The 12,016-nt window shown below is 46.3% G+C and overlaps 1 protein-coding gene across 4 annotated transcripts in view; it reads right to left on the bottom strand.

Moving 5' to 3' along the window:
- cntn3b (contactin 3b) overlaps positions 1-9,323 on the bottom strand; it is a 54,036-nt gene extending 44,713 nt beyond the window's left edge. Inside the window, exons 1-3 of one of the 4 annotated variants that reach the window (XM_077014078.1) lie at positions 9,182-9,323; positions 8,378-8,866; positions 2,238-2,375 (exon numbers count right to left, since the gene is read on the bottom strand). In XM_077014078.1, coding sequence (XP_076870193.1) covers positions 2,238-2,328 — 91 coding nt within the window. In that variant the 5' untranslated portion in view covers positions 2,329-2,375; positions 8,378-8,866; positions 9,182-9,323. The other 3 variants (XM_077014077.1, XM_077014076.1, XM_077014079.1) reach the window with 3 other exon arrangements.
- Positions 9,324-12,016: the final 2,693 nt, after the last annotated feature.

Genomic DNA, 12,016 nt, shown 5'->3' with positions numbered 1-12,016 from the left:
ATTTAATGTGCTGTCTTAGAAGTTGGTTACCAAAAATAAAGTTGGGCAATAATGCACTGAATGTACTTTCTTAAAAGACCATGTTCAGTGCGCAAAGGTTTTTGACCCAACTTTCTAGATACCCCTTTTAGTGTCAGATATAATGTCAGCTGTCGGATTCTCAGAAGAACCGAGAGATCACATTTTCTAACCATTTTCTAAGCCTACCAGTATGCAATAAAACAGACCAAATTCTATAGCACCTGACAGAGAGAGTTTCAACAGCTAACCTGTGAAAAGCATCAAAAAGGCACAGATCCTCTGACTGGAAGCACAAAACATCAAACCAACTTCAAGCAAACCTATACTTCCAAAAATAAAGATTCCTCTGACTGTGAACTGCTGTTTGTATTCAGGTACATCTTGTGTCTTTTATTAAGCAGTAAACAGACAGCTTATTGGACATACATCCTTCCATAAGTGAAAGCGATTTCTACTAATTCATTCCTCACAGGTATTGGTCCCGGTGGATTACTCTGCTCCATGTCCACAATACAACCGAGACTGTGAATTACAGCGGCGAAGCAGCACAGCTAGGTCCGGGTTCGGGTCTTGTTTTTCCCCCTTAACACCAATCGAATATCATTGACGGGCTCTGGGACGGCGTCTTTCTAAGGCCAGTGTGGTGGATTTCGGGGGGGCTCATGGAGAGGCAGAGCACAGAGATGGCGTGCTGAGGTGACGTGCCTCACTGGAAAGGACAACGGCAGCGGTGGGAAGAGTCTTGAACCGGCTGCTCTATTGTTCAAGATTAGCATATCGCCTGTGAACAAGGAGGCACAATCCTCTACACCTGAACACCTGAATGGACGTTCAGTACATTACTGGGCTACATGGTGACATGTAAGATGCAGCTGCCACTCCAAGAGTAGTAATTAATGACTGGGAGCAGTGTGGAAAACGGTGACCCAGCCAAATATCAGCCAGTCTTCATCCAGACTTCATCCAGACTTCACCCAGACTTCAGCCGGTGGCAAAATCAGCTCAGAGTGTTTCTTTTCTTCAACTTCCCCGTAAGGTCTGTAAAAATCAGCGGGTCTCGCTCACACTGCACACACTCAGTACAGCAGCGCCCTGATCGTCACCAGCACTGTTCGGCAGCGTGACATCCGCTGACAAGATCTGCCGTCGTAGTTGTCAAGTCACATCTTCGAGCGTCTTTGGCTCCGCGCCGCCTTGCTGGAGTGATGTGATCGTCGTACGCTTTTGTGCCCCCCCCCCGCTTCCTCTGCCTTATGTGAGTCTGGTGAAGTTGGCAAAAACAAATTCTCAGGTTTAAATGGGCTAAATAGTGTCTGCTGGTGCGGTCCGGGCGGAGGAGAGTTGTCTCTTCGGTGCAGTCACAGCCCGGTTCCATTCAGATCGCGTTCAACACTTCTCTTTCATCACAGGGCGCAGCCAGTGCAAGAAAAAAATCAAAAGAGAAAATGATATTCACTGTAAATCCCAGGAGAGTGCCGCGGGGCATGTAGAGGTAGTGGTTTCGGTGCAGATGGTGCACAATGTTCCATCTCGTGGTTCCCGATAATCATCTCTGACAGGTTCCTAGCCATGGATGAGACTCTAGTCCTGGAGGAGCTTCAGGACCCTTTATGTAAAAGGCCCCAACACAAGCAGTTGAAGGGCAGAGGGCGTGGTTCACACACCACGTACAGCTGTACCAGAACCAGGGGGCCCATCATGAAAGCTCCAGGTGTATCACACTGGAGCAATCACACACTGCGAGTTATGATATTATCTGGGATGGCAAACAGAATAAGGGTTCTAATTTGATTTAAAGCTGACAATATTAAACAGGACTCTAAAACATGATCAGGGATCATGACTAATATTAGCTGCCTCGTTTCTGTCCCACGCTAAATATTCTTGAAAATCAGCAATATTGCTGAAAAAACATTATTTGCATATATATTTATTTTGCTATCACGGATTTTATCACAATATTATTATTGCAAACGTTGTATTATTCAATTCAAACATATTCCACTATACAAGCGAATCCAGTGACAGTCTTCATTTCAAAGGTGCAAGTGTCTTCAGAAGTAGTCCACACGTTCAGATAACTCTTCGTCTTTCTCTTACTATTAGAGGAAATGATATCTTCCATGATCGTTAGTGTCCATTTAACCTAAACTGCAAATGAAAAGCAAAGAAAACAAGTGCCAGTTTAGAATAAAATGACGAGTAAGATGTTTTACCTGCAAAGCAGCTTGTGATTGATAGCAGCACCAGCCGTTTCCATAGTAACGTCATCTTCAGTTGCCAAGGGCAAATATGACTCTCATCCATTTGCTTGTGAATGGAATTATTTTTCGCTTGAATGCAAGATGTATAATCTGTGGGAAAAGTAATTACAGAAATAATTAAAATAAGACATTTTGAACCAATTGCAACAGGTTTTTTTTTTTTTTTTTTGCTTTAAAAAACGTCAATGATTACACTTTTGTTGAAGACCACCCCTTCACTCCAGAGACTAAAGATGTTAAAAGCCACAGAAAAAACCCTCTGCTGGTACATCAGTGCAGTCGAGATTCTTTTTTTCTGCTGAAAGAGAAGGTCTCAGTTCTTCAAAAGACTTAAAGTACATTCTACTTTTCACAAAGTCAGAAAGCGCCAATTGTAATAGCAAGATGACATTTTAATTATGAACCACAGGCAGGAGCTCAAGCAGCTTTCTGGAAAGTGTTCCATAATTGGAACCTTTAACCTCTGCTGCTCAGAAATTATACACGGCACAGCCTGGAATAAGCAACGGCCGAGAAAATCGGCACCATCAAATGGTGTGGCCCTGGTCGACATGGGAAAACAAACCCAAACAAACAAGAACTTCCTTCAAAACTAGATTCACAGAGTTTGCAAATGCTGACCTGAAAGGCTGCTTCCCCTCACCTATTAATAGGAACAGCCTAGATATCTCCAAGTGTCCCCGTGTCCCCCTGTGTCCAGCTGTGTCCCCCTGTGTCCAGCTGTGGTCCCCTGTGTCCCCCTGTGTCCCATGGGCTTTCAGGTGTTATATTATGACAGGATCTTTGAGTGGATGTATAGTTGCTGGCCAGCTATGGCATGGTTTAAGAACATATAGGTGGCAAAAAGACATTATGAAGGTATTATATTGCATTATAATTTTATTTATGTTTAATTACATACATTTATAGCACACAGCACTCCATCTTTGGCATACACAACACTGGAAATAGTTTTCACTATACTAACACCGACATATTAACCTCTTGTGACTTTGGAAGACTTTGAACTTTATAGATAGAAAAAAAATACTTTTCCTTAGTGTACTAAAATTTTTTTTGTTGTTTTCCTCTTTCCTTTGTGAACTAATAATTGTCACTGCTCCAGCGCTGTGTACACCATCTTTACACGAGATGAACGGTCCTGATGTGTTTAAGATGTCAACCTCCAGGTTCAGAACTATTTGTATACACGCTCTGTTCATGGGCTGATTCGAGCAAAATTACCTCTTGCGCTCCGCGACCTCTTCTTCTCGATGCTGTAAACAGAGATTTCGAGCAGGGGTGATCCGTTATCCTTTAGACAGGTTTGCATAATCTTCAAAACAGGCCTTGACTTAGAGTGCCAGTCCTGGTGTTAGTAATTTGTGCACGTTTGTTGTAATTGAGAGGGATGGTAGATTTATCCGCCGCCTCGTATTCCACAGACATTCTTCCAGTGGACATTCTGTCGCGTTGCATTAAAAGACGTTGCATTCATTACCTACAGAAAGAACAGCCCAATCTTCCTCCCGATGGTAATGTCATTCCCAGACACCTTTTCATTTGATCTCCTATTCCTCCGCCGCTCAGGTGCGCGCGTGGCCACACCAGTCCATATTCCAAGTTTTCAGCCGGGATCCAAACGATGATCAACTTACAAAGCAGGGAGCTTCCTACCTTAAACGATCGTGGCACCCTCTAAAAGGTCCAGGCCTGTCTAAAAAGATGCCGGCGTGCATTTTAATTACAGCCGGTCTCTCATGTGTCCCGTCAGGATGGTGTGCTATTATTATCCATTGACTGTGAGGAGCAGAACTCTAAACTCAATATTGCCTTGCCAAGCATAATGAGGCCGCACAGCCTCACAGCCATGGAACGCCGCGTAATGAAATCCTGTGGAGTCCACTGACCAATCGCATTTCTCCCACAAATGATGGGACGTCTTGGTTAGCCTGGAAGTTGTTCTGGCACCTGCCCGGGGCAACAGAAGATACCCGAGGGTTCTTATAACAGCCAAATGTCTCAAGACAGAAGAAGAAAGAGGGGCACAGGATCCTTCTGTACAGGAGATGGCACCCGCACCGGTGTGTCTCGTTAAAACTGCACACCACTGCAATCAGAGACAGTAATAAAATATATAGAGAAGGCACTATTGCTGTGCTAAATGATATCATGCAACAGAATTTTAAAAATGCGTATTCTGTCCCAAGCCACATATGATGGGGCGATTTTTTATAGCTGTAATTTTCTGATGCAGGTAACAGACCACATTTTAATCCATGAAGATTAATGGCCAGATAAAAGCCTGGTGGAATATCTGCACTCATGATCCTCAGGCCAGTGAGATTTATCCAAACATTTGAATCCTTAATGTGCAGCTTTAAGCTCCAATGTCATGATAAAGGTTGTTTGTACTCTGATTTGACTGCCGTGTTTAAGAGTATGTGGTTCTTCGTAGGTCTAAGTAATAAAAGAATGAACTCATAGCTTAAAAATTGGCACTATCAATATCTTATTAGTAATAGTGGTCAACACTAAATGCTCACTGTCATGTTCGCAGTGCATTTCAAACTCTCATAATTGATTCTTTGCTTGTGTCAGGTGGTTTTGTGATGCAGCGAAGCATCATTGTAATTATTGTTTAAGTAATTGATCATCTATCATGCTCCATGGATGATCAATTGATCATGGCACATGCAGACAGGAGGACACACACACACACACACACACACTCACACACAACACTGCTAAACATGATATGAAACTTCTAGAGATCTATAATGTCAAGAAAATGGAAAATGACAAACCCACCCTATCTGTCAGATGGCAAGCAGAATACAAGTAGTGATGCCGGGGTTGAAATATCTACCCAGACGAAGACAGAACCTGTTTGGAAAGGTGCTGGTGTGCAGTACGTATTATAACTACGCCTCCAAACAAGCAAGAACAAAATAATCACCTACTCAGAACCGCAATTGAAAACATGCGAATAAAAATGTTGATTATTATTATCATTAACAACGTATCAGACACCTGTCTTAACTTAGACGCACCTGTCAGCTCCAGAGGGTCTCACTAGCTGCCAGGGAGACCATGAAGCAGGCGCATATCTCCATATAGAACACGCACAGGCGGGGGCACCAGGAATTTACAGCAAATCCACTCTGCATGCATCTGACACTCGGCCGTGATCGTGTGCCAGTGCTCTTAAAAAAAGAAGAATTGGAAGCTGTCTATAGAACGTGGCACAGATGTCCCCAGAAATCCACAGGCTGCTGAGTAAAGTGAGACAGTCTCAGCATCTATGTGCGTAATCCTGTTTTTTTTTCTTCTTGCTCTTCATCCTCTCCCGTGGTACTAAAGGTTTGTCATAAATGAATGTCGCCTGTAGAAGAAGTTCCTGTTCTTTGCACGTTGCAACACGGAATAGTTTTTTTTTTAAATCTTCTGGCAGAGGGTTGAAATGGTCCCCAGCGAGGGTTGGTCCTGTGCGGCGACCCCCACACACCTACGCTAAGACCACACTCATTCGCCACAGAGGAAAAGCCGCAGAGCACGTTCGGCATGTGAACAAAGCTGCTTCAGATGGTGATATGTCGATAACGTTTAACTGGCTGGCAAATTATAAGTTATTTATGTCCCTTGGCAGGACGAATGCCAAATCTAAAGCAAACAGCAACAGATTGCAGAGTCTTTGCCAAGATGCTTTGACAAAAGACTGCATACGATCAAAACAATCTCCACTGAAATGGTATGTCTTCCATCACTTTTGATTTTTTCCCCCACTCTATAATACATTTCACCCAAAAAAAGCTTGAACAAAACCCCAAATGAATCCAAAATGCAGAATAACAACAGATCACTTACTTTGTCCCGCGAGTCTCACACAGGAACGTGATCAAACTGCATCCTCCGCGTAATTCAACCTCTTACTAGTTTAGTGTTTTGTTTTATGTTTTTTTTATCCATACACAGCACTTCAGAGATGGCACTGCGGAAAGGAGAACGAGGGAACTTCCTGGAGGCTTACTCACTTTTGAGCACGCACAAAATGTTAGGGTGAACCACGGAGATAAGTGGTGAGGCCAGTGGAGTAAGTGCACTTAACGGAGGGGAGAAGCAGCGGCCAGCGATCGGCTCCGCAAACCCATCATCACACTGCCCATTATCCCCCAGACCTTCATACAGGTTCTAGTCATGGAGGAGGAGGGGGGAGAGGGAGAGAGAGAGGGGGGGAGAGAGAGGGAGAGAGAGAGAGAGAGAGAGAGAGAGAGAGAGAGAGGAAGAGAGAGGGAGGGAGATGGAGAGAAAGAGAGAGAGGAAGAGGGGAGAGAGAGAGAGAGAGAGAGAGAGAGGGAGGGAGAGAGAGATGGAGAGAGAGGGAGAGAGAGAGAGGGGGGGGGGGCTGTAGATTGACAAAACGGTATAGAAAGATTTGAAGGGGGAGTGAACAGAGACTCAAAAGCAGAAGCAAATTTAAATTATGCCTGAGAGACAGAGTGAAATTGACAGACAGTGGCCTTAGATCCATAAACACGCTTAATCACATAATCAAATTTTCTCTTCATCTGATGAATTCAGCCTCTGCGTTCCGCATATTTAGCAGGAGCGATGGGAGACACAGGCCTGAAGAGACCCGTCAGCTGAGAGCACCGTGTCGCTGTGCTGAAACACACTGAAAGCAGGATGCTGCTTACCGGTGTCCTCACCTCTCATTTGGCCGAGCTCGGTATCTACAGTGACTCGGGCCAAGCCTCGCAGATGCGCCTATAAATAAACATAAAGACAAGAAAGACGAACCCCTTCCCTCCTAAATAGTGCATCATGGGGGGTGCGCTGTGCGGAGAACTGAGCTCTCCAGTAGTGTCTCCCATACTTCCCTCACCATCTATCTCTCTGGTTCGCCCAGTTTCTTCTCACTGTCTCTCTCTGTTCTCATAACTCTGTGAAGCGAAGTTCACAGGAGACTCGCGCAGCTCGGCAGACGTTAAAGAAACGGCGATGACTTGTGGTGGTTTGTCTCTACCTAAACTTTCCCTTTCTTTCTTTCTTTCTTTCTTTCTTTCTTTCTTTCTTTCCTTCTTCAGCATGTTTATCATTGCTCTTTCATCTTCTATCCTTTGTCATTCTTGTCGGTTTTCTGTGCCGATTGTGCGCTAAATCAGGAGAATTATAGCACAAACACTTCATATCCAAGTTGGACATACTGAAACAACAGGGTGTCATTTTTACCGTGTGAGTCACATATATGTAGGAATGTGCGGTAAGGTGTGGGTGAAGTGTAGTGTGCGGTAAGGAGTGGGTGAAGTGTAGTGTGCAGTAAGGTGTGGGTGAAGTGTAGTGTGCGGTAAGGAGTGGGTGAAGTGTAGTGTGCAGTTAGGTGTGGGTGAAGTGTAGTGTGCGGTAAGGTATGGGTGAAGTGTAGTGTGCGGTAAGGAGTGGGTGAAGTGTAGTGTGCGGTAAAGAGTGGGTGAAGTGTAGTGTGCGGTAAGGTGTGGGTGAAGTGTTGTGTGCGGTAAGGTGTGGGTGAAGTGTGCGGTAAGGTGTGGGTGAAGTGTAGTGTGCGGTAAGGAGTGGGTGAAGTGTTGTGTGCGATAAGGAGTGGGTGAAGTGTAGTGTGCGGTAAGGTGTGGGTGAAGTGTAGAGTGCAGTAAGGAGTGGGTGAAATGTAGTGTGCGGTAAGAGAGGTGTGCGGTGTCTGCATGTCCTGGTCCGCCCAGGAGCGTGTTCAGCAGAACCGAGACATCAGGGCGTTTATACACCACACGCATCCTGCTCTCAATACTTGTCCATGCATAATAAAACGTATTCATCACCAGTACAAGCAAACGCTGAAATTAAGTTTAACGCGGCAAATAATAAATAGGGCTGGCCCACATAATTGATATTTTACAAATTCTGTGCCATATTGTATCACACTGAATCGCTCATCAATGGCACGAATTAAGACATCAATGAACCTCGACTGGGGTAAGACGCAGTTATTCACAGTAGGGAACTTATTACTGGGGTTATACGGATTATACGGGTTATAGATATGGGTTATACTGGTACTGCTTGGGCAGACGCAGGCATTATTCCGCGCTCCGAAGAAAGCCCATTTAAATACATACCGGGTTTATTAGCGGGGTCTAGGGTTTTTTCCTCTTCATCAACTTAATGAAAGCCGTAGTTGTTTTATTCCAATATCCGTGTGGGACGGATCCCGCTCGCAGGTGTCTTCTAGCGCCCAAGAGTTTTTAACACCATTTCTCCAAGGTTGTTGGAGCGCGTATTTGAAGGACTCGAGTACTGAACCACACAATCCCGAACCTGCACACAGTCCTGAGACGCAGGAAGGAGACGCGTGTATCCTTATATTCACATGGAGGTCTTGTTCCTTGCGTTATTCGAAGAGTTCCGCGATTATTCGGTGAATTACGCTAATCCGGATCCGCACGCTCCTGTCCTGCGGGCGCCGTCGTCTTGGACCAGTCACACAGGGTGAAGTGTGATCCACACGGAGTGAAGAACAGGACGAGGACCTCCCATCTAGGACTCAGATCACTCCCTTCCGTCTCTACACCATCGATGGGTGTGTGTGCGCCAGTGGACTGAAGACGCTTCGACACACACACACACACACACACACACACACACACACACACACACACACACAGGACCAAATGCGGGTTTGATGATGTGCGCACGTCCCAGTTCGGGAGTAGTTCAGTCTGATGGTGATGGTGCCCAATACCCTGGTCCTTCCTCAAGATCCACCAGGCGCCACCTTACTTAGATTCTAGACATGCACCGAATATTTCAAAACTGAGGACATTATAAAATTAATTTCGCCTATATTTGCAAATATTCGAACACAACGTTGGGACATATTCGTGAAACTAGCAGGAAACGTTCAGTATTAGTTATTTACATACCAGCTTTAGAAAACATGAGCTGCAGCGGTTATTTGATCGGTAGGCTCTTCCTCTGAATTCTTCCTCTTCCCTACGCGTTAGGACGTATCTGAGGCTAACGAGCCATAACATGCACTGAGAGGAATTAGGGGACAGTCGAAAGGATAAAGCCATTTCGTGCCATCTCAAATCCCCGCGTTACAAAACAGCACACCCTACTGGCGAATGTGAAATCTATCACATTGTTACACAATTCATCCGCCTGATCTTTAATAAAGTTATTTATTATAGGCCAGTGATCCCATATTTATCCCATATTTGGAGTACCTCTTCGGTGTATAATAATACCGCTAACCTCAAGATTTAAGAACTATCTCCTTTCTCAATCACAAAACTTTAATGAACTATTACCACTATCATGGGAAAAGTACAAGGTTTTTTTCATATCTATTTTAACATTGTGACTATTATAATACTTGTTACTGGGAATATGACTCACCACTATTGTTGAATTAGTGGAGACTGTTTTCCATTTCGAATATACAGAAATGTGTGATGGCAGCTACATAAAATGTGAGAGTTCTTTTGAGCAAGAATATTGCTTTTCCTTGTAAGAATTGTAATTGGCCTCCCTCTGTGACCCCCCCCCTCACTCCGACAGACAGACAGACACACACACACACACACACACACACACACACACACACACACACACACACACACACACACACACACACACACACACTTCATTCTAGTTATTGCTTCAACTGCTTGTTCATTCCACAAATTTCTCCACAACAGTTCCTCCATTACAATTCCCAGTCCTATCATGACTGTGCATAACAACACATAACCCAGGCACTGCCCCCCCTGAGGGGCTTCTCCAAGAACCTTTGGACAGAAGAACGTTTAAAGGTGAACAGCAAGCACGAGGATTTGTAAACGCACAGGGAATGAACGTCCAGGCGAAACCCACAACGCAGGCTCTTTGGCCTCGGTGTTCCAGGCCTCTCTGACCTCGTGTCAGAACACAGTGTACTCTGACAAACAGGGCCAAAGGTGAGGAGAGAAAGGAATGCACGGAGGAACCGGCTGAAGAAGCTTGTGATGAACAGTTCCTTACGCTTTGCCGCCTTAGCAGTGTTTACGGTGTGTCCTGAGGTAGTCATCCTTAATCTGTGGAAGATATAATTTTCCAGGTCAATGGCATGGTTGCCATCCCTGTTAATACTAAACGTACTGAAACGCTTTAGCTGGATGGTTAATGTTATCAACTGTTCCATATAGCGGGAAAGTGACTTACCTAATCTTCTGATATTTGGTTTAACGTTAAAATAGAAAAACACACAAAGACTGCAAGACCAAAATTGGGTCTATGCATAAAAAAGAAGATTATTATAATGTTTCTTTACCATGGAAATATGGATAGAAAAAAAACAACCAGTAATTAAAGAAATTATAGCTTATTTTCAGTCTATGGAAGCTGAGTCTGTGGACGGTACACGCAACACTTATACTTTGCAGATTTGAAGAAAATGTCCCCAGTTTCCTCAACACTCCTCATTATGAAACACAGCCAGATGTCTGCATCCTAGGAGGTGTGAAGGGGGGACACCTCGGTTAGCCGGTGCGGGGGGGACACCTCGGTTAGCCGGTGCGGGGGGACACCTCGGTTAGCCGGTGCGGGGGGACACCTCGGTTAGCCGGTGCGTGGGACACCTCGGTTAGCCGGTGCGGGGGGACACCGCGGTTAGCCGGTGCGGGGGGACACCTCGGTTAGCCGGTGCGTGGGACACCTCGGTTAGCCGGTGCGGGGGGACACCTCGGTTAGCCGGTGCGTGGGACACCTCGGTTAGCCGGTGCGGGGGACACCTCGGTTAGCCGGTGCGGGGGGACACCTCGGTTAGCCGGTGCGGGGGGACACCTCGGTTAGCCGGTGCGTGGGACACCTCGGTTAGCCGGTGCGGGGGGGACACCTCGGTTAGCCGGTGCGGGGGGACACCTCGGTTAGCCGGTGCGGGGGGACACCTCGGTTAGCCGGTGCGTGGGACACCTCGGTTAGCCGGTGCGGGGGGGACACCTCGGTTAGCCGGTGCGGGGGGGACACCTCGGTTAGCCGGTGCGGGGGGAACACCTCGGTTAGCCGGTGCGGGGGGACACCTCGGTTAGCCGGTGCGTGGGACACCTCGGTTAGCCGGTGCGTGGGACACCTCGGTTAGCCGGTGCGGGGGGACACCTCGGTTAGCCGGTGCGGGGGGACACCTCGGTTAGCCGGTGCGTGGGACACCTCGGTTAGCCGGTGCGGGGGGACACCTCGGTTAGCCGGTGCGGGGGGACACCTCGGTTAGCCGGTGCGGGGGGACACCTCGGTTAGCCGGTGCGGGGGGGACACCTCGGTTAGCCGGTGCGGGGGGACACCTCGGTTAGCCTCAGAGTCGCCGTAGCATTGTGGTGAGGAAGAATAGAGAATGGCATCAAATGGAACCTGATAGCTCTGGAACTACAATAGGGAGTCAGGTGAAGGAGAGATCTGTGGATCTGTATATTCAGGAGGTCAAAGGAACAGTAAGGACATCTCTTACATTTCACTTGCTGTTGTATTTCAGGTCTCTAATACCATGGCCTGTATGGATCCATGGACCTTCATAAGGTCTGTGTAAAATTTAACATGGAATTCCTGGTTGGTGGTTTTTGTTTTATCCATGGTGAGTATATGGCAGTATATGGTACTACACTTCACAACTATCCATTTTCCAATTGCACTAATATCTTTTGTGTAGTGAAGAGGTGGGAAGTCTTACCCACAGAGGGCCAGTGTACCTACAGGTTTTCAGACACAATAGTAGTTGTAGGACT

Source organism: Brachyhypopomus gauderio, chromosome 8 (assembly GCF_052324685.1).
Source record: "Brachyhypopomus gauderio isolate BG-103 chromosome 8, BGAUD_0.2, whole genome shotgun sequence".
Lineage (NCBI taxonomy): Eukaryota > Metazoa > Chordata > Actinopteri > Gymnotiformes > Hypopomidae > Brachyhypopomus > Brachyhypopomus gauderio.
Note: the sequence above shows the minus strand (reverse complement) of the source record. Positions and strands in the feature narration are given on the sequence as shown.